General features: G+C 38.9%; 2 protein-coding genes across 5 annotated transcripts; both read left to right on the top strand.

Annotated features, from left to right (window-relative positions):
• Positions 1 to 7: 7 nt before the first annotated feature.
• On the top strand, positions 8 to 8634 carry acer1 (alkaline ceramidase 1). Its single transcript, XM_039812111.1, has 7 exons — positions 8 to 102; positions 3549 to 3661; positions 3817 to 3931; positions 5034 to 5172; positions 7088 to 7225; positions 7309 to 7446; positions 7795 to 8634. The coding sequence occupies exons 2-7, from the start codon at positions 3569 to 3571 to the stop codon at positions 7970 to 7972; spliced, it is 801 nt and encodes a 266-aa protein (XP_039668045.1). The 5' UTR covers positions 8 to 102; positions 3549 to 3568; the 3' UTR covers positions 7973 to 8634.
• Positions 8635 to 13242: 4608 nt separating this feature from the next.
• LOC120565956 (protein ENL-like) lies at positions 13243 to 21815 on the top strand. 4 transcript variants are annotated; one of them, XR_005640309.1, is made up of 7 exons: positions 14821 to 16184; positions 16920 to 17100; positions 19194 to 19276; positions 19742 to 19867; positions 20086 to 20184; positions 20420 to 20558; positions 21238 to 21815. XR_005640309.1 is itself a non-coding variant. In XM_039812109.1 (6 exons), exons 1-6 carry the CDS (start codon positions 13352 to 13354, stop codon positions 20435 to 20437), a joined length of 519 nt encoding a protein of 172 aa, XP_039668043.1. In that variant the 5' UTR covers positions 13243 to 13351; the 3' UTR covers positions 20438 to 20959. The 4 variants fall into 4 exon arrangements, 3 of the variants coding, with proteins under 3 accessions (XP_039668043.1, XP_039668042.1, XP_039668041.1); XM_039812109.1 differs by lacking the exons at positions 14821 to 16184; positions 21238 to 21815 and adding an exon at positions 13243 to 13363 and having other exon boundaries at positions 20420 to 20959; XM_039812108.1 differs by lacking the exons at positions 14821 to 16184; positions 21238 to 21815 and adding an exon at positions 14171 to 14213 and having other exon boundaries at positions 20420 to 20959.
• The last annotated feature ends 881 nt before the right edge of the window (positions 21816 to 22696 follow it).

Below are 22696 nucleotides of genomic sequence, written 5' to 3'. Positions count from 1 at the left end.
ACAATCTCGTCCAAGAGGATTGGGAGCGTTTCGATGCACCTGTTGTAGGCTACCATCTGGAGCAGAGCAACACTGACAGACTGGACAACTGCAGCACTGGAGGTAAGATCCAATCATTTCTGATAAATTAGACCATAAATTAACACGTTTATTATTATTGTTATTATTATTATTATTATTATTATTATTATTATTATTATTATTATTATTATTAAGAATTAGACTATCATAGCTTTTTTTGACAAGAAAAGGTGTGAAACTGTCACACAGAAATCACTAGAATATTGCTGTTGTTGTTCCTGTAGTGACTGAGAATGCATGTGGTGATCAATAGTGAGTTTATTGTGTCCTTGTATCATGAATTAACATAATAATGTTATTATAATGCATAATTGATTTACTATGACATAACTACGGTGGCCGGGAAGTGCAATGCAACATTACAAAGAATGAAACACTTTTACATTTTGGAAAACAAATTTACATTTTGGAAAACAAAATAACATTTTAGAAAACAAATTTACATTTTGGAAAACAAAATAACATTTTCGAAAACAAATTTACATTTTAGAAAACAAATTTACATTTTGGAAAACAAAATAACATTTTAGAAAACAAATTTACATTTTCGAAAACAAATTAACAAGATGCAAAACACTTTTACCAGTCCCGAAACAAATTTACAAATGACAGATTCTTCACGGAAAGGGAATGTACCACATACCGGAAGTGATGAGGTTTTGTATACATGTCGCCTTGACTACGGCAGTTATGGATCGAATGCGTCAATAGAGCCGCCATCTTGGAACAGGGGATGCACTGCCTTATATACTGTCTATGGGCCGTCCTTAATGCATCAGCGTCAATGTAGGCAAAGGTCTAACGGAAATAAAATCACTATAAATCGTCAAAATCTCATGCGATGTTCTAGTTTTTTTAAACAAAAAGACAAAGAGACTAATTAATGTGTTAATACAAAGAATATTTATTATAATCAGTTCACAGATATGAGTACAAACGGAAACTTCACCCTTCTGAACTAAGAGGTTCTGCTTCAAAGTGAAGTTTAAACAGACTGAAATGTCCAGGCTCACTCCCCCACTAATGATTCATTTATTTCTGCATGTATTTATTTATTTAACGAGACTTTAAGTCGTGTTTCGTCGTCCACAGTCCGAGTCCCGCCAGACTCCCTTTAGGAAACCTGTGATTTAAACTTCAGCAGGCTGTGACAGTCCGCTCCGTTCAGTCCTGGATCTGATTCTCCCGGGCTTCCCTTCCCTCCAGCGGGCCCAGCAATACGGCCTGGGTCTCCAGCTGCGTGGTGTCGGTTTTGGCTCCCAGGAATGGGCAGTGAGCTCCAGGTCCTGCAGCTGCAGACGGACTCAGCTGCCCCCCTGCTGTAGCTTCGATCCGGCCGCGGCTGTCGATACGTTCCCTGTTTTTCCAATGTTTCCGTCAGGTCCGCGTCATATAAAAACTCCAAACACCGACCACAGGTAAAGTCACCATAAACTTCATTCACGCCATATACTCACTCACAACAACACAAATTGACTGCGCTCACCAACAACACCTCATCACTTCCGGTATGTGGTACATTCCCTTTCCGTGAAGAATCTGTCATTTGTAAATTTGTTTCGGGACTGGTAAAAGTGTTTTGCATCTTGTTAATTTGTTTTCGAAAATGTAAATTTGTTTTCTAAAATGTTATTTTGTTTTCCAAAATGTAAATTTGTTTTCTAAAATGTAAATTTGTTTTCGAAAATGTTATTTTGTTTTCCAAAATGTAAATTTGTTTTCTAAAATGTTATTTTGTTTTCCAAAATGTAAATTTGTTTTCTAAAATGTTATTTTGTTTTCCAAAATGTAAATTTGTTTTCCAAAATGTAAATTTGTTTTCTAAAATGTAAATTTGTTTTCTAAAATGTTATTTTGTTTTCCAAAATGTAAATTTGTTTTCTAAAATGTTATTTTGTTTTCCAAAATGTAAATTTGTTTTCCAAAATGTAAATTTGTTTTCCAAAATGTAAATTTGTCTCGAGCTTTGTAAAAGTGTTTCATTCTTTGTAATGTTGCATTGCACTTCCCGGCCACCGTACATAACCACAATCCAATATTCAATCAAGTCATATCCACTGTATGCTCTATACTGTTTACACTCAGTGCCACTTTATTAGGTACACCTGCACAGCCTAATTCAATACAACAGCTCTGCAATAACATCTACCTTTACTTTACAAAGTTTATGACAACAGTTTTTAGTGACATTGTCGGAAAGGGGTAAATAATTGTTTAATATTAAGGTAATAGTTAAATGTGGTGTTGAACTGGACTGTATTATTTTGATAGGTGTTTGTTGTTTGTTTCTTTCTTTCTTTCTTTCTTCATAGACTATATACAGTATATAGCGTATATCTTTGAAAATACAATATGTAATTTGCAAGGGAGTGTGAAAGACAATTGCCTAAAACACTCCAGGGGCTTGAAAAGTGATATTCTTCAGGCAGCATGTTACAGGAAATAATTACAGTAATAAAATATACACAATTTGTATGTATCTATCAATTATTTTAGACATAGTAAAAAACAGAAACATAGTTGCATAGTACTTGATAACAATGCATCCCATAAATACCCATCTGTTCCACAAGTATAATGAATCAGTCATAGTCATAAGACATACTGATGTCCTCCCTATTTACACACATGAGGGGGACAGAATATTAGAAGCTCTACAGTATGTATAGTCAAACGTATTTTTAGTTTAGTTGTCATGAATATCTGAATCTCAATTAACTACAGTATTTTTTATCACATCATATAATAAAATATCAAATTGTACTATTTCATGAAGGAAACACTTTATGCAATATGTGTAATCATGTGCTGTATACTAGTGACTACATGTCTAATTGGTATCATCAGGGCTGTAAAAGCAATAAAGGGGCAGACCATCCATGTTATACATTAAGATCAGTTGACTTATTCAGCCTGTGAAAACAGTTGTGCAAAGTCTTCCATGTCATCAGTACATACAATAATATATCACATTATTCTGAAATGGGCCATTCTGCATAATAAGTACTTATACTTTTGGTACTTTAATCTGTCTCTGACAAGCCCAATAACTTTATGAAAGTGCAATACTAAATCACTGGAATAACCCTTTAAGCAAAGGATCAGTTTGTCCCTTGTTAGTTTACTTATTTTTTTTGTTTTGCTCTCAGCAAAAATACACTATTTAAACACATGGTCAGAAAGTGTTGTGGTTTATTGTTATTTTTCCCTTTCTCACAGTAGCTTCGTATATTTAAACGATTATTTAAATGTCTATCATGAACGTTCTGAGAAAGGGTGCAAAGCCACATTTGAATACAAATATAAATACAGCTTTTGAAACTGATTTCCATAAACCACCTATACAAACACTTTGACAAGCCTCCTGGATCGACGGCCAGTTTATCTGCTGAGAGAACAACTGACACACAAGTCTGTAAGGCTGCAGGACAGGTGTGCTTTAATAAATCAGTGGCTCTGTCTGACAGGTGTCTACTCCAGTGAAAAGATGGCAGGAGTTTTCTCCTATGAGAGTTCAGAAATTGACTGGTGTGAAGACAACTACAAATACTCTGAACATGTAGTGGAGTACTTCAACACTGTAAGTACTGCAGCCTTTATGTCAATACATCTTTATCTTCATTTATCTTAATCAAGCTAGTTAAACTCAATTGTTTTTAGCTTTTTGAATAAGAAATACATGTCTAATTTCCATAATCTCACAGTTTTGTTGGTTGATTGATGTTTTCCCTACAGATGAGCAGCTTTTTTTTCTTCATTATATCTCCCATCATGCTTTACCTTTTGCACCCTTACGCCAAAGAGAGGAACCTGGCGATTCACATGGTCTGGACCATGATGATATTTGTAGGTCAGTCACCCTTTTTACTTCTTTATTTATAAATTCCATGTGTATCTCACCATTTAATATACAGTATCTTATTTAAATCTCAAGAAAAGTCTGTTTTATTTACATTAGCATGAGTCATGCATTTTGAATCATTGTTCTTGTGAGTTGTTGGTTCAGTTATGACTTAACATGAGCCTGAATCCCTGTGTTGTCAGCATACATCCTGCACACACAGATTGAACATTATATCTGCAGAGCGCAAGTGGTCCCAAAATCGACCCCTGAGGAACACCAGCATTGTGCTATAAACTAGAGATAAACCTACATAAATCCCCAAGACATTACTATGGGTTGGCTGTGGCTAAGTGGTAGAGAGGTCGCCTGCCAATCGGAAGGTTGGTGGTTAAATCCCTGGCCCTGCACTTCCATGCTGAAGTGTCCTTGGGCAAGACACTGAACCCCAAGTTGCCCCCGATGCTGCGCCATCGGAGTGTAAATGTGTGTGAATGTTTACCTGATGAGCAGTTGGCACCTTGTACGGCAACCTTGGCCACAGTGTATGAATGTGTGTGAATGGTGAATGGTTCCTGTCCTATGTTAAAGCGCTTTGAGTAGTTGTTAAGACTAGAAAAGCGCTATATAAAAACAGTCAATTTGCATTTACTTTTGACTAAAATATGTTATGAGACAAACTAAGCTGACTTTTATAATGCTTCACAAGCAGCCATTTTTTATAATTGATTACTCAGTTATAACCAGTTTCGTCAAAGAGGATTTACCCTGCTTTATGTGAATAAATGAAAAGTTATCCCGTAATTTATGAGGAAAAAAGTAATATTTAGAGGGTTTGTGAGAATAAGCATAGATTTGTGTAGCCAAAATAATGTATTTGCTTCTTTCCTCTCGTTAATCATCAGATGTATCTTGTAATCACTTGTGGTCACCAGATTATGAACCACTGGTTTACAGAATCAGAGGATAGGTCTAAAACTTCAGACTTTACATTCCTTATACAGTATGTCTTGCTCTCCCCCTATGTCCTTTTTATTTGGTCCCTCTGTGATTTGTCTTCTATAATGAAAACATGAATTGTTTTACATTAATAAAGACTCTCTTTTTATAGGGCTCTTCTCAGCATACTTCCACATGACACTTAGTTTCGTTGGCCAGATGTTGGATGAGCTGTCCATCCTGTGGGTGCTGGCGTTGGGATATGCTGTCTGGTTCCCCCGCAGACTTTTCCCTTCTTTTATAAAAGAAAGGTAAAGCAACCTCAGCATTAACCCAACAACAGATCAATTAGTCCAAGGTGTTTGTTTCTGTCTTTATTCATCTCTATGTGTTACTAAGGACTCAAACACAGCTCGATAATCCTTTAATAAAACCGAAAAAGACAAACAATGACAGAGTGTTTCTAAGGCATGCCACTCTGAAACCCAACCTGTGCTGGTTGTGGAGCCTGTTTGACAGCCACAACTGGAGTCATTAAAACACAATGTGGTGGAACTGTCTTCACCTGAATGTGACAGAAAGGGACTCTGACTATTGTGAAAGAATGAAGCTCCACCCAAACTGTATAAATATTTCACCACAAGGTGGGGAAGAATGAATACAAATTTGATGAGCACCTGAAAATAATCCCAAAGCCTTGACTCTAGAACCTCACGTTGAGTTTCCAGTTTTTCAAAGTCATGGGTTGGTCCTCCTGAATGATGGATTACTGAACGGATGTCACCTACCAGACAGACACAGGGGCCCAAGAGATCAGGGGGCACCTTTTGCAATTTTCTATGCAACTTTACTGTTTTGGTTCACTCTCAGCACTCTCATAGTGTTGTTTTCGGTCGTAGCAGGCAGCTGTTATCAGTGGAAAAAGCTTTAAAAAAAATGCACTGTGCACTAGTGCTCAGCACCAAATAGCAACCAGACACAGTAGCAACTAGCTGCTAAACATAGCCTCTTTCCAACCAAGTAGTTACAGGAATAGTCCACTTCTAAACATTTCTACTAACTACTCTCCCCGAAAACCGGTTTTGCCGTTTGCATTCACACTGGCCAAGTGGCCATAGGAACTGGTAGGAGGGGTAAGAATGCCAGTGTAAACCTTTTGTGATGATAACACAAACGTTTCATAAGAATGTCAACAGGTTTGATTAGATGGCTGTGTGGACACAAAAGACCTTTTTGTTATTATAACACAGCCATCTAACTACCACAATATTTAGTTATGATATCACAGCCATTTAACCTGCTGCTGCTCTTTTTAATCAAGCAGGTAGGCCTACCTCCATGTGTGCATGTATAACTGTAGTTACTTTTCTATTAAATATTTATTTATTTATATCAAAGTAAAACACAACACAGCAAATTTTAGAGTGCAAAGATACATTTAAGACCTGTTTACAAAAGTAGAAGGCATGCTAAACAGTGAAGTTAATACAATACTAAAAAGATGCGGAAAAGGGAAAATGGAAATACCCTGCCCTGAAGTAGGAGCTGAAAGAGTTACAGGAACTGCGGCCAGAGGAACTTAATAATCCCCAAATTGGTCCAGTCGGAACAAGAGAAAAAAAGTGTTCTAGGAACGTTATGTTCTAGGAACTGCAAAAATCCCTCCGGTTGGAAAGCGGCTAATAGTTGCGCATTTAGCAGCTAATGAGCCAGATATTTCCCTCAGGAGTGGGGGGAGACCAAAATCAGAGCTAAAAACAAAGCAATCTTTGGACTTGTCAGGTGGCCAGAAACACTACTTAAAATGAATGCTAATGTTGCTCCATAACTGCTGGATGTGTAGGAACTGTTTGCTAACAAGGTAAAGCCATGTCAACTTAGAAAGTGATTAATATGTCAATGTTGTGTTCACAACTTGCTTCCCCCAAGTAGCCAGAAAAATAACATATTGCAGGTTTAAGAAAACCCGCATCTCAGGTTTTGTGTAATGTGCTGTAGTATTTTGAATAATATCTGTGCAGAGGAGTGCCATTGGTGTGCTGTGACAGGAAGCTTTGGGCAGAAGTCAGACAGTCTGTCTTCATCTCAAGCGTTAACTAAATACTGAAATTCAGGTGCAGTTTTTATCAACAGCAGAACCTGCAGAATATCACTGGAAGAGACGCAAAATGGCTTCAAACTTTCAAACCTTTGCCTCACAGCTTATATTCTTCTGTTCATCCATAGGTCCACATTTTCGAGCCTCGTCCTGCTGGTTACTGTCATCACAACAGTGTCATCATTTGTAAAACCTACAGCCAATGCCTACGTTTTAAACTGCTTTGGCCTCCATATGCTTTACGTTCTGGCTGTCGAGATGAGATGGTAATTCTGATGTTTCAGTCATCTATAACTGTTTTTGGTGCAGTTTTGATCTTTTATGATAACCAGTTTTCTCTCTTTCTCAGCTGCACTGACCGAAAGGCTCTGCGACTGGCCAAGCTATCTGTGGCTCTGTGGGTGCTTGCCATCTCGTGCTGGATTAGTGACCGTTTTGGCTGCAGCTTCTGGCAGAGGCTAAACTTCTGCTACCTGCACGGTATCTGGTAAGTCCTGGGTTATTTGTTTCCTTTCCAACCCTGTTTCCTACGCCCATCATTCAAACACCTCCCTACAAATTCTGTAAGAACTCAGCTATTCATTCACTGGGGAAACAAAAGTGTTCACTATGAGGATAATCTATTCAGAAAATGATGTTCAATGCAGAACAAATTAGTAGTTGTTTCTTTCAATGGCATGCACATGTGTATTTATTCAATTCAATTCAATTCAATTTTATTTATAGTGTCAAATCATAACAAGAGTTATCTCAGGACACTTTACAGATAGAGTAGGTCTTGACCACACTCTATAATTTTTTTTTTTTATCTATCTCCATTATCTTTTTACTCCAGGCATATTCTGATTGTGACAGCTGTGGCCTACGGCAGCACCCTGATAGCTTACCTGGATGCCAACTATGAGATACCCTACTCTCTGCCTGGACTACAGTACTGGCCCTGTGATAAATGGGCTGTTGGATTACCTCACATTGTCCTCAAGGGCACTACCAAAACACAGAAACGTTGCTAACAAAGTTAAAATCATTTGTAACATTGGTCGAACATTTGTTTTAGTAAACTCCATTAGTACAGGTGTTCATAAATGGGAAGCCATCAAAATTATTTAATCAAGTGTAGTGATCTTTATTCTGCACTACTAAGGACACAATCTGTAATCTGAAAGAGTTGCCTCACCACAAAAAATCAAATCACAGAAATCTGACCTTTTATCACTCCCAAGTTGATTTTGTTCTTTTATTACACAGACTAACCCTAGACAACAACTTAATTAAGTTAAGACTGTTTTCTGATGGGCCGCCTGGTTTGCTCACCTGGTTGACAGGGCACCCCATCAGTCCTTGTTGCAGCAACCGCAGGTTCGGTTCTGACCTGCGGCCCTTTGCTTAATGTCATTCACCCTCTCTCTCCCACTTTCCTGTCTTAATCTGTCCTATCAATAAAAGCCAACAAAATAATCTTTAAAAAATAATTGTTTTCTGATCCTATAAAAGGATTTTTTAATCAAGGATAAACAATGGATGAATTACTGAATGGGCCTACTGGGCACAGGCCGTGGTCAGGATGCCCCGGGTTGGGTTACTGTATGTGGCTTATAACAAAGCTAGTTCGTATAGGTATAGTCTATATCCTTCATGTTCCACTTCTGGGATTGCTCCGGTGCTGCAGGAAATTCTGCCGGATGCATGTATTTTCCATTTCCTTCCGCTTTCTTTGTGTTGGAATTTTACATTCAGTGGATTTATGAGGACTATTGCTGACTGCTCCTCAGATCTCTGCAGGCTAAATTGAGACAGCTAGCTGGACTATCTGTCCAATCAGAGTTTTCTCTCGTACGACTATTTTTCAGCGGCTCCGTGCGGCGTTTAGCACCACCCATGACGATTCTGATTGGTTTAAAGAAATGCCATTTAACCAGAACATGTTTTCCTCCCATCCCTGAATGCTATGTGGAGTAGCCAGACCCTCCTTCAGGGCACTTTGGAAGAGGGTCTGGTAAAGCGAGACTAGTATAGGTATAACATCAAGAATCAAGAAAAAAAAAGTATTTATAGTTGTTCCAAACATTCGCACTGAAGAGCCGGCCGTCATAGAGAGATGTGAAATTTAAATATGGGGATAACAGCGCACATTTTCAGACAAGTGTTGCACACAGAGGGACAGAAATATTAGTGTCAGTTCAGACACAGGCTCCTGGCTCAGCATAGCTGGCCAATCATGGTGTTAAGTGGGAGTAAATGTTGGATGGTGAACTTTTGAAAGTTACAAAATTTGTCAGTCAGACACAGCCCCCCCAAACCCCAAAGTTTTGATGGCGTATACTGGCAGCTTAGATCAGAGCCTGCTAAGGCTCAGTCAAAACTAGAGAATGACAAAGACATTTTGAGAAATTGTGTATTTTTGAAAAGTTTGTCTTTGATCATGTGTGTTTTTTGTATATAAAAATCAATTCCTAATCATTATTTTCAAGATATGAATACACATTGTATTCTGTACATGGTGAAATGTTTACATAGAATTTTAAAATACCTCAACATGTGGTGGTTTCACAGACATACCCTAAGTTTTGTCTAATTTTGTACAAATACCAGTTAAATAAAAGTGAATTAAACATTTCTAACATGTCAGTAACACATCAGTATAAGATAATTCTCTGGTCTATTTCTCAAGAAAACTAGTTTAGTCTCATGCAGGACCTATGAAATATTATATTATAATATATTTCTTTTGTATGACTGATTCATCACTGAACTGTTAAAGGTCATTTTGTTCAAAAAGCTCTTGATTTTGGTGATGTTTTGAGAATATTCAGGTACATTGTGCCTCCATTCACATGATCCTTCCTGAAGGATACAATAGCTACAACAATAGATATTTTACCAAAAGAAATGCACATGGCTTCATTTGGGCTTTAATGTTCAATAGTGACCTCTTGTGGGTGATGAGAAACTCAAAAGAAAAAAGTACGTTTTACAAAAGTAATCTTTGAATATTAAATTGTGACAGTCGGATGATATAATAGAGAAAGGTAACAAATAAAACAGAATTTCAAATGGCAAGAAAGAATTGTCTTTAACTTTTTAGTACCCTATCTGGATATGTCGAAGTAATAGTTTTACAGAAAACTGCTGGTCTGCGTGTCTAGATCAATGCTTCTCAACTTGGGGGGTCGGGAATCCATAAATCTGAGGAGTTACCAGATAATTTCAGCGATGCTAGCGGCATGCCTCTAGGGATGGCATTGTTGTTACACTGATCTTATTCAGCTTCTGTTTAAAATGTCAGATGCTTCGTCTGAACAGAAAGCCGTACGTCTTCTGATTAAAGACGATGTTGATCTAGCACTTTGGGCCAGACTGAAATATCTCAACAACTATTGGATGAATTGCCATTAAATTTTGTACATTCATGGTTGCCAGAGGATGAATCCTCTGACTTTTTAAATCTATTGCCCTCATGCCTGTGAAAAAAACACCAACATCTACATGGACCGGCACAAAATGTTGTACCATCATTCACGGCCCACAGACAAATAAATCTAAATGACTTTGGTGAATCCCTGACTTTTCATCTACCACCACAAGAAGGTCGACATTTGTGGTATTGAGTGAAATTGCAACAATTGCATTAAAAATCTGATACAGACATTCGTGTTCCTCTCGGGATGCATTTAAATTCTCTTGGTGATCCTCTGACGCCATCATCAGGTCAGAAATTGTCCAATATATCTGACAAACTAATGACGTTCCCATAAGCCTAAACTCATGCTTAGTAGCAAATGTTAGCATGCTAACATGCTATGCTAAGATAATTAAAATGGTTATACCTGCTTAACATCTGTTAATATTGTCATTGTGAGCATGTTGACATAAACATTTATAGCTCAGGGCACAGCTGTGCATTGCAGCTTCACAGAGCTGCTAGCCTAACTGCACTCTTTTAAGTGTTCTCTCATTTTCTTTTTTTAATGAAGCCCTGGGCTCTTTCTCTTCAGGTCTCTAAAATTCTTCAAAGGTTGGGAACCACTGCTCTAGATTTAGTCATATGTTTCAGGGCTGAGGAGAGGTCTGGCAATGCAAGACAGAGGAGGAAGTTAAGACGACTATATTTTTTGTTGATGATTGCTTGGATATACATTCTTCTTTTTATGAATTGGACTTGTTGATAACCTTTAAAAAACATGTATTATTAATTACAATACAACTGTGTGTGAAACCCGTGGGGCATGGCTTCATTTTGAAGTTCTCCCTCTCCCTACGTATTGAAAAAGGAGGATTTAAAGGTTGATTTCTCAATACCAGCGGGAGACCCTCGTGTCTGACAGCCAGGTGGGATTTCTTTTACTCCGATTTGACTGAGAGGTAGACTAGATCAGTTTGAGTGGCAGGCATAAATGCTGACCTGCTGTCACATAGCTAGGCCTGATAATCTCCCATCAAAGTCTGAGCACTTCATCTCGATGATGCAGAAAATGCATGGCACAATAACTAACACTTCTTTTGAATCAGTTTAGATTCTTCTTTTAATTTTTGTTACAAAAATCCACATTAGGATTTTCAAATGTTTAGTTTTCACCCATGATGAAAGACGTATTCATAATTTTAACTGCTTAAAATAGTGTTGGGTAGTTAATTTGTAACAATAAAATAATTTACAAAATGTATTAGTTAAAAGCATTATATTTTCCTCTGACATGTAGTTAAAGGTGCCCTGCCACACATATTTCATTACTTTGTGGTAATGTCTGAAGTTCTACCATGGACTCTGTAACATTTTTTGTGGAAAGAATGCCTTGGTTACATTGTTTCAAGCCATTCTAGCGTGGTATAGAAAGCCTGCAGGAAGCCTCAGCTCGATTTCTGCCAGTTCTCATTAATATTCAACAAGCTAAGCTGTTTGAATCTGATTGGCTAACAGCTAGCCAATTAGAGCCTGGCTGTCAGAATCCTTTACCCAGCCCAACTGGGCGAGCTAATGAATAGTAATGAGCTCAGGCAATATGATATCAGACTGACCAGTGAAGTATCTGGAGTTACAACCTTGCTCTATTCTTGTCATGAAATTTTGCTGAGTCTATATGAAATTTGCTTTCTGAGGATTTACGACTTTAACTTATGTCTCTGTTAAAGACTTATAAGGGTTTTGTTCTATTCTTGCTTTCTACGACGAATTCCTCTTCATACATCACCACAGCATCGTTATTAAAGATACCACACCAGCTTTTGTAATTGGCCTGATTTCTCTGCTTATTTCTTTTCAGTGGTTAGAGCCATAGACAATATATAAACTGGACCAACAGATCCCGTTGCTCTGGACGGAGACCAGTGAAGGATATTAGAAGCACTTTTCCGGTGAGCGCTGAGCGTTACTGCGCAGCCTCAAACTGAGAGAGACGACGTAAATGTGACGTGAGCAACCTGTCTGAAAGTTGGAAGTCTTCTGGTAGCTGTGCCAAGAGAAATCTCAATCATTCCGAATCTTACAGAGACGGAGAGTGTAGGTATATGTAAGGAGATAACATGGGCGCAGGCTAATTATTGATAACTAAAATGCTAGTTAACATTAGTAATTAAACCTAAACAGCTCATGTAAGTCGAAACTGCCTGCGAGCTTCTCCTGTACTATACGGTAATTCCTCTACTATGCGACAGTAAGTCGCTTGGTTATGACACAATTGTTAGCCTATTTTTACAAAAACATCGGAGCCATAACGTGAGACACAAGGTAATGGAGCCTTTTATACATTGTCGTGTTTTTTTAGAAATAAACAATGGACAAATAGAGTCTTTAAACGCTTCAGATGTAAAGTTATTCGCTGTCAAAGTGACATCAAAATGAATGGGAGTCAATGGAATGCTAACGGGAGGTGATCGCTTTGTAGCATCAAAATGGCGCCATAGGAGGTTCGAGTTCTGAAGCGAAGCTTACCCCTTTGGCTAGAGCTGACAAAGGAGGTAGCAGTTCATTTTCACATTCACAACATAACACAAACACATATGGACCTAACATATTTCAAAAAAAAATTGAGTGTTCTGATTGGATGCTCTCAAGAGTGCTTAAATTTCCCGCTCCCTGATAGGCTGAGAGAGCCTTCCGTTTTGGTTGCTTGCCAGCAGTTATGGATCCCACGCGACTTCTAGGCAAGACCCGCCCTTCAATAGCATTCACACACTACTATTGGCCAGGAGTCCATGCTTACGCAAGATAACGTAACCCGATTTGTTCTGGTCCTATCCCCTGACCAATCGGCATCACCACTCCAGGTCAATGCCTAACCCCAACCAATCGAGCTGCTTCGTAGGGCGGGCCTAGAAGTTACGTGGCGGAGGGCCGGGCGTTGTCTCTGTCTTCCGCTGTAAACAAATACAACAATCACTGACGCCAGAGATACATGGAGAACCGGGTACAGTGGCTTTCGTGTCTCCTTGTGAATTTTTTAGGCTGTGCGCTGGCAGTGCAGGAATTAATCATTTGTTCTTCTAGCCAGAAGAAAAAATGCTCTTGCTTCTAATTAACTCGTAGTTGTTTGGCTCTGGAGCTATGCTAGGTGGGCACTCATACATCGTTATTTACCGCTAGCTAGCTTTAAGTCTACCGCACCATTCAGCACCACTGCTTAGCTGTAGCCACCACCAGGCATACAAAGATGTTTAACGTTAGCTACACTATGAGTCGAGGTTTTGTCGCAACTAAGCTAAGCTAGTCTACCTAGCTGTCAGGAGAGTGTCGCTACAAGGCTCCGGGGAAAAAGATTAGTCCTCACCAGGTTGGGCTGGAGAGGCGGGGTGGTGTCTCCACTGCACATGCAAGGCTCTGAGCTACAGCTACGACCATACAACTTCTGGAATATACACTCACCTAAAGGATTATTAGGAACACCCTATTAATACCATGTTTGACCCCCTTTCGCCTTCAGAACTGCCTTAATTCTTCGTGGCATTGATTCAACAAGGTGCTGGAAGCATTCTTTAGAAATGTTGGCCCATATTTGGCCCCAGTTGATGGAGATTTGTGGGATGCACATCCAGGGCACGAAGCTCCCGTTCCACCACATCCCAAAGATGTTCTATTGGGTTGAGATCTGGTGACTGTGGGGGCCATTTTAGTACAGTGAACTCATTGTCATGTTCAAGAAACCAATTTGAAATGATTCAAGCTTTGTGACATGGTGCATTATCCTGCTGGAAGTAGCCATCAGAGGATGGGTACATGGTGGTCATAAAAGGATGGACATGGTCAGAAACAATGCTCAGGTAGGCTGTGGCATTTAAGCTATGCCCAATTGGTACTAAGGGCCTAAAGTGTGCCAAGAAAACATTCCCCACACCATTACACCCCCACCACCACCAGCCTCCACAGTGGTAACAAGGCATGACAGATCCATGTTCTCATTCGGTTTACGCCAAATTCTGACTCTACCATCTGAATTTCTCAACAGAAATCGAGACTCATCAGACCAGGCAACATTTTTCCAGTCTTCAACTGTCCAATTTTGTTGAGCTCGTGCAAATTGTAGCCTCATTTTCCTATTTTTAGTGCCGATGAGTGGTACCTGGTGGGGTCTTCTGCTGGTGTAGCCCATCCGCCTCAAGGTTGTTCGTGTTGTGGCTTCACAAATGTGTTGCTGCATACTTCGGTTGTAACGAGTGGTTATTTGAGTCAACGTTGATCTTCTATCAGCTGGAATCAGTCGGCCCATTCTCCTCTGACCTCTAGCATTAACAAGGCATTTTCGCCCCCCAGGACTTCAGCATACTGGATGTTTTTCCTTTTTCAGACCATTCTTTGTAAACCCTAGAAATGGTTATGCGTGAAAATCCCAGTAACTGAGCAGATTGGGAAATACTCAGACCAGCCCGTCTGGCACTTACAGCCATGCCACTCTCAAAGTTGCTTAGATCACCTTTCTTTCCCATTCTGACATTCAGTTTAGAGTTCAGGAGATTGGCTAGACCTGGATGACACCCCTAAATGCATTGAAGCAGCTGCCATGTGATTGGTTGATTAGATAATTGCATTAATGAGAAATCTTACAGGTATTCCTAATAATCCTTTAGGTGAGTGTATTATTCGCCAACAATTGGTTAATGTTTAAGGTTTACCACATTCTTGATTGTAGACTGAAATACAGCGGGGTGGAAAAGATGACAAATTCTTTGTGTGCAGACATTTAACTTGAATCCAGTTATGATGACCACCCATTCATTGACCAATCATTACCAAGCAAAGAACCCAGGATAAAATCAGAATTTTAAGATCTTGTAAGGAAAGACTTTGCTTCTTCAAATAATATTGCATAAATACTGTTACTATTTTAGTGTTATGTTTAGGCCTGGGTATCGTTTCTAAAATGTCCATTACCGTGACTCCAATACAGTGGCGTAGGCAGAAATAGTATTTTGGGCAGGCCAGTACAAAAGTGAGTGGGCCATTTTTAAAAAGATGCAAAAGTAGCAAAAAGCACAAACTAAAAAAAAACTGTTTACCTTTCAACACACTGCATTACAACGGCAATAGCAGTACTGTCTACAACATGCTCAACCAACAAAGCTACAACAGTATAGACAAAAACCTGTCGATTTTAACCTATTCAGGCAAAAATATATTTGCACCGGCAGAACCAGCAGCATTGGCTCTGCACAGCACGGTTATAAATTAACCATTTTATTGCACAAAGTGGCTTCTTGAATTTCCCCTTGGGGATCAATAAAGTATCTATCTATTAACTAAACATGAACCCAAACAGCAGAGAAGGCGTTTACATACTGCATGACATAGAATAGCCTACATCAGACAGAAATCGCACATGTAACATATCCTTTGTGCATTCATAACAGCATTGTTTCTTCAGGACTATGGTCAGATCATGAGCAGCAAATGCGCTACCAGCAGTAAAAGAAAATAAAAGAATGAAAACTTCCAGCCAAGCATTGTTTAAATTATGAAAGATATAATGAAGAGTTGCCAGCAAAGCACCAAATCTTAGACAGTGTATCGAGTCCACGGCAGTGACAGGTTTAATATTATGAAAGAAATCACTTTTTCTGGGATTTGGGGTGTTATTTTGTGTCTCTGGTGCTTCCACATGCATACAAACTTGGAGAAAAAAAAAACATCCATGCTGTTTTGAGTGAGATACAGGTTTCTGAATGTATCCTGCCTTCAGTCTCCGGGGGACTGGCCAAAATCGGCTGGACCGTCTACGTCATCGGCCGAAACATTTGGTGTGTGCTAACCACTTTAGCTAATACCACATCAGCTAGCTGTTTCTCCAACTTTGGTCAGTACAAGTATAAGGCAGGATTAGCTGGGAGACTTCTTCTAAACGAGGGCGCACTTCCAACTTTGTGTGGAGTTGTGAACATAGAAAAGCATCAAGTATTAAATGTAAATGTTTCCTGTGCAAGAACAGACCTGAAACAATTGATAAAATTAAGCAATTATATTTGGACTAAAAAAAATCATAATTTTACTGGTTTCAGCGTCTACATTTTCAGGATATGCTATTACATGTGATAGTACCCTGAATGTGTTTTGTTTTTGGAGCAATGACTGGACAAAATAAGTGACTTGAAGATGTCCCCTCTGGCTTAATATTTTTCTCTAATTGGTCTATAAAATGTCAGAAAAAGCTATCCCAAATATCTTGTCAGTCCACCCAAATATATTCTATGACCCAGTTGTGTGTCTGTATTGTGCAATCTGTCCTGAAGTAACCTCTTGTATTCTGTCTACACCGCAACCTTGGTTATGTTCCATTCTCTACGCTGCAGCCTTGTGTTGTAGGAGTAGTGTAGCTCATTTGGAGAATAGCTGTTTGTAGCAGCTGCCAATAATATAATATATATATATATATATATATATATATATATATATATAGTTTACCTATTTTTGGGTTAGGGTTATGTAATAGTAATAACCAGTGTTTGACCCTTTTCTTTCTATCTTTCTTTTTTCAGTGCACAGTGCAGGTGAAGCTGGAGTTGGGCCACAGAGCCCAGCTAAGGAAGAAGGTGACATCAGAAGGCTTCACCCACGACTGGATGGTGTTTGTCCGAGGGCCAGAGACCGGCGACATCCAGCACTTTGTAGAGAAGGTTGTCTTCTGCCTGCATGACAGCTTCCCCATATCCAAGAGAGGTGAGACAGATTGATCTCCCACACGCCCACACAGTGACTTGCTTGGACTGTTGCTGCTATTTATCTCCCCATCAGGCCCCCACATACAGCACTCAGCCCCTTTGCTGATTTTTGACAGTGATCAGTGTCCGGTGGCCTGTATCAGGAGCACACGCCTAAAGACATCACCATCCCAAATTAATGTTAAGCGTCACTTTAACATTTTTAATCAACAAGCCTTTTAAAATTATCTACAACATAGTGATATTCCTCGCACATGTGAAATTCCAGATACTGAGTTGGCTTTGGACTATTACATCAAGACCTTCCTCTCAGTCATAAACAAACATGCTCCCTTTAAAGACCACAAAGTAAAAATAGATCAAACCCCTGGTTTACCACTGACCTATCTGATTTGTTCACGGAAAGTAACAAAGCCTGTTCCCTTGCTGGAAGCTCTGGAAGAAATTCCGATTGGACTGCTTTTAGACAACTCAGAAATAGATGCACAGCTATGGTGAGGTATGCCAAATCTAAGTACTTTCTGGACTTGGTCTCTAGCTCATATTCAACCCCTGCAAATTTTTGGAAGTCTGTAAATTCTAATAGAAATAACCACTTCTCCTCAATTCCTACGCAGATCAAGGTCAATTGATGTCTATTGTCTGACCATAAAAAGATTAGTTTAGCCTTCAATAAACATTTTGTAGCTGCTGCTCACCTGTTTCAGAATGGGAAACTAGATGCTCTACAGATGCTCTCCTTACCATCGATCCCAGGAAATGTACTGGAAAGGACAATTTGGACCCCCTTTTTTCTCAGGCTCTCAGCCCATATTATCTCAGTACAAATAACTCAAAACTTACGGCGTTCCTTTAATATTCTGCAAGAGGCTTTTAAAGACCTAAGACTTGTACTAAACACTGATAAAACAATGTGTATGCTTTTTTTCCAGAGCCAGAGCTATAGATTACTCTAACTTTAATATTTTCACTATGAACAGACCTCTGATTGAGAGAGTCGCAGAATATAAATATCTTGGCATCTGGATTGACGAAAAACTCTCCTTCAAATTTCTCATTGATAATCTTGTTTGCCGACTGTGGCTGTTTCTACAGAAACAAAAGCGTCTTTCCCATGTTCTGTAGGAAAAGGGTTGTTGAGGCAGTTTTCATGTCTGTCTTGGACTATGGTGATGTGATTTATATACATGCATCATCTTCAACTCTTAAATCTCTGGACTCAGTCTATCACTCCACCTTGAAATTCATAACCATCATCTTATGCATATGGTACACATTGTATTTTATATGAAAGTATTCGGTGGTCTTCTGTCCAAGAAAGACATGACATTCACTGGTATCTCTTCATTCATTAGGCTCTCATTGGAAAACTGCCATCTTACCTTACAGATCTGCTCTGTCACTCAGAGGGACAATATCAGACTCGCTCTGCTGACTGGCTTTTACTTCATGTTCCACAAGCTCGGTCTGAACTTGGAAAACTGCTTTTAGTTTTAGTGCAGTCCTGGAACAAATAACAGTACTTTCTGAAAATCACCTCAATTGTGCCTCTTGGGCAATTTAGAAATCTGGTTTTAAACCTGCAAACTTCTACTTGTAATACGTACTATGCAGCATTTTACTCTTGTTGCACTTCCCATAATGTATTCAGACACTTATAATAACAATCTGAGCATGTGAGTGGCAAAAATGACCAGTGGATGTACATTTAAGGTGCGCATTTGCTCTTTAGGGTTACATTGCAGCCCCGTTCGCAGCTGCCGGTTACAGTGTTTTTGCTCAATACTGGAGTTCAAGTTGAAAAATACCGAAATTCCCCTTTCAATAAAAATCTTAAACTGAGGGGTGTGGACCAAATTATTATCATGACACTTGTGACAAATGTTGCTGGTTATAATCATCATTTTGTGGTTGAATTTGTGATATTATAGAGTTTGCTAAGACTGTCCTCTAAAAATGTAACATTATTGTTTTTCATTTTGCGAGAGACTTTAAGGAGTATTTTTGTTTTCTTGGTTATCTACCCCCATTAACTCATTGTATTGATAAAAGTAACAAGTAATCTAATTACTGCCATGTCTTTGTCTGCAGTATGCAAGGAGCCTCCATATAAAGTAGAGGAGACAGGCAACACAGGCATTCTCATGCATATCGAGGTCCACTTCAAGAACAAGGTGAGATCAACTGGACACTGATAGTAATCTGTGTAGTTGCTATATTTATGGAAAAGAAATTTAGATTGTGGGGGGGGGAGGAGTTAGAAAGTGGAAGTTTCAGAAAATAAAAATTATGTAGGCTTCAATATGGTTTGAGTTTTGTAAATTGATTTTGACATGTTGTGGGTGTTATATTAACAAATCTTTTACAATTAATGTGGATATAGTACTTGCGAACTGCGCTGAAATATTTACAGACTGAAGGAGGCCAAACAACAGTATGTCTGTTTGTTGAGTTGACTTTTAGGGTGATAGTTCCTTTACTGAGCTTTTATCTTTTGTTGTTTAATATGTCAGTATTGAGAGCTGACTGTATGCAGGGCAGTAATGCAGAAAGACAAACACAAATTACATTGTGTCATGCAAGAAGTTGAATAGGACACAGATCATTTAAGAAAGTACTCCTTTCATTGTTTTCTTCAGGAGCTGCCAAAAAAGATGTGTTTTAAGTACCAGCTTAACCTAGAGGGTGACCACCTGCGCTGTGAGATGCTCACCTTCAACAACCCCAACAAAGACTTCAGGAGAAAGCTGATCAAAGCTGGAGCGGTGAGGCTGACTAACAGACTGGCTGCTTGACTTGACTTATAGCTAAATGACTGACTATAGTCAACAATAGCAGCAATCGTGTAATGTACTGTATATTCTCAAATTTGTCGAGGTAAATAAAGTGCCCGGCCAATATTTCAGTATTTACTGTGTAAGTACAATATACAGTGGCTTAAAAAATCCAAAGGGAACACATGACTGTTGTCTCTTCATTTTAGGTTATGGTATTTCCAAAGGGCACTGAGGCAGCAACAAGGTCCAGTCCAGACTCCTCTATACCCCCAACTAAGAAGATCAAGACCTCCCATGTGTCCGAGGTTGGTCAGCATGCCAACAAAAACACTTGTTATGATACTCGCATGCAGAAAATATTATGTAATAACCCTAGGTCATCTCAGTAGCACTCTCAATCTGCTCTTTTTTTTTTTTCAGATTATTTAACCTGAACCATTTTACAAAAAAAAAACATCTCACAACTTTATTGATTATTCCAATCAATTTAATTTAGATGATGACGGTGCTTTTGTGCATCCAAATGTTTTCTCTCTTCAGGAACCCAGCAAAGAATGAAGTAATGGCATCAGTCAATCTGCACAAGCCGACCAAGGAGCATCGTGATTGGCCCTGAAAAGACTCTGAGAGCAAAGCAGACGACAGAGGTGGAAGCAGCAAGAAATGTTAATTCTATAAGGTGCGCATGCAGTGTAGCTGACACTGGAAAGTGTATATTTGTTGCCATGACAACGGCGAAAATTAATTTAAGCAATCCGTATGATTGCTGGGTAATTTCAGTTTTATACATTATTATAAAACATTGTTAACTGAATTTCGGGTTCTTTATGAGTTAAATCGAGTTGTATTTTGTCTTTTGGTATATTCAGTACGAACGACTTTTATTTTGGTAAGCTACAAGATACAGGACCGAATGTTTTTGGTGACGGGCGCAAACGGAGGAGAGAAAGGCGAACGTGAATAGCGAACTTTTAGCTCCTGATTTGTTTTTATTCTACTGCTGGTCTACCAGGCAAACACGTTTTCACGGTGTTCCATCATGCTTTCTTAAAGGAATAAAGGTGAATATGGACATCAGTATGAAGTGTGGATTTCTTCATGATCAGGGTAGTAATATGCAGGCTGAGCCACAACATTTTACAACCAATGATCATGTACTAATATAGTTCTAAGGCATTCTCTACAGGTGACTTTTCAACAGTGACCTCCTGTCTGCTGAGGAGATTATTTTATATTGCTTGTGGGGAACCACAAATTATAATCTCTCTCTCTCTCTCTCTCTCTCTCTCTCTCTCTCTCTCTCTCTCTCTCTCTCTCTCTCTCTCAAAAGTCTGATGAAACTTTGTCTCTGCCTGCAGGCTGCCACCCACTGCTCCCCATGTGCCCAAAGAGAGCACTCTCTTGTTTTCAGCTGTGATCCGTCTTGCAGGCAAGATCCATCATCCATAATTTGTCGCAAACATCCAATGTGTTTGACTCACTTAAGACACAGTTGTGTAGCAGGGTGGAGACTACAGGTGTGTATTCTGACTATTTGAGTGTAGCCTGTCCTGACGTAAACCAGTCATGTCTGCAGATTGTAAAGCTGTGATTTTGTATGAAGTATGAAATTCAAGGTCTTCATTTTTCAATTATATGTTTAGGTACAATTATGATGAAGTAATAGGGCTCCAAAGAGGAGGTAAAACTGTTCTCACCTCCATTTTCCATTGGGAAGTGGACAAAACACAATCATAATTTTTTTGTTTTGTGACTTTTCTGAAAACCATATCAGATTGTCAAAGTCAAAGCACCTGACCTTGAACTGTATCATTTTTAATGCTGTCAGTTTCACGCGTTATTAACGGCGTTAAGGCAAACCCATTTTAACGCCGTACTTTTTTTATTGTGAGATTAACGTTCTTTTTAGCCTAGCAAACTTTGTAGTTTTTTTAACATGCTGTTGCAACAACTAGTAACGGTAACACCATACTGGATCTAGCTAGACCGGAAACAAAACAGGCACGCCGCACACACTTGTTGGGGCTTGCGAGCCGGCCAAAGAGTAGTAGGCTAACGTTTTGAGTGGATGGTGAGCGTGAGATGCCGAAATGGATGCTAATAAGATTCTGAATGGAAAGTTTACTTTTAAAAAGTTGCCAAATGGTTCCAATGACAAGACCAAAGAGATCTGTGTGTTTTGTCGTTGTGAACTGAGTCATCGCAGCACGTCCAGCCAGGCGACAATGGATGACTTCAGACAGAAGCACATGGATGTTAGTGTGAAATTGAACACTACAGTATATGCCAATGTTGTTTTCAATAAAAAAAAAAACAATTGCACAAAGCAAGCTGATACACTTTTCCATGTTGATAAGAGTATTAACATGAGAAAAAATAATGGGACAAAAAGAAATCAAGGGACATTTAGAATAGATAAAAATGTGCAATTAATTGTGAGTTAACTATGACATTAATTGCGATTAATCGCGATTTAAATATTTTAATCGTTTGACAGCACTAAGAATTTTGTATGTATGTTTTGTATGTCTGGCATAAAAGGGGATTAGTTGCATGCCAAATTTTCTGCCCTGCGTTTATTTAATGTATTTGTTTGTTCAGGTTTTATTTTTTTAATTTAAGACCTCCAAGTTAGGACAAAACTACTGTATAATTTTTTAAATGTACAAATGATAATTATTTACTGTAATATCTACTGAGCATTCTTTTTAAATCAATTGCATTCGTTGATAGGTTTAAGTTTGCTTTTTATTACAATAAAACTGTTTTGTGTAACCCGTGGGGCATGGCTTTATTTGTATTTCTCCCTCTTCCTAC

Source organism: Perca fluviatilis, chromosome 9 (assembly GCF_010015445.1).
Source record: "Perca fluviatilis chromosome 9, GENO_Pfluv_1.0, whole genome shotgun sequence".
Classification (NCBI taxonomy): Eukaryota; Metazoa; Chordata; class Actinopteri; order Perciformes; family Percidae; genus Perca; species Perca fluviatilis.
This window is presented reverse-complemented; position numbering and strand designations above follow the sequence as displayed.

Bases quoted from the DNA above. Each gene is read 5' to 3' on its own strand.
- acer1 (XM_039812111.1), top strand. From the start codon at position 3,569: ATGGCAGGAGTTTTCTCCTATGAGAGTTCAGAAATTGACTGGTGTGAA. The intron at 7,226-7,308 runs GTAATTCTGATG...TCTCTTTCTCAG, and splicing joins CTGGCTGTCGAGATGAGATG to CTGCACTGACCGAAAGGCTC. The intron at 7,447-7,794 runs GTAAGTCCTGGG...TTTTTACTCCAG, and splicing joins TGCTACCTGCACGGTATCTG to GCATATTCTGATTGTGACAG.
- LOC120565956 (XM_039812107.1), top strand. From the start codon at position 16,110: ATGTATCCTGCCTTCAGTCTCCGGGGGACTGGCCAAAATCGGCTGGAC. The intron at 16,185-16,919 runs GTGTGTGCTAAC...TTCTTTTTTCAG, and splicing joins GTCATCGGCCGAAACATTTG to TGCACAGTGCAGGTGAAGCT. The intron at 19,868-20,085 runs GTGAGGCTGACT...TCTTCATTTTAG, and splicing joins AGCTGATCAAAGCTGGAGCG to GTTATGGTATTTCCAAAGGG.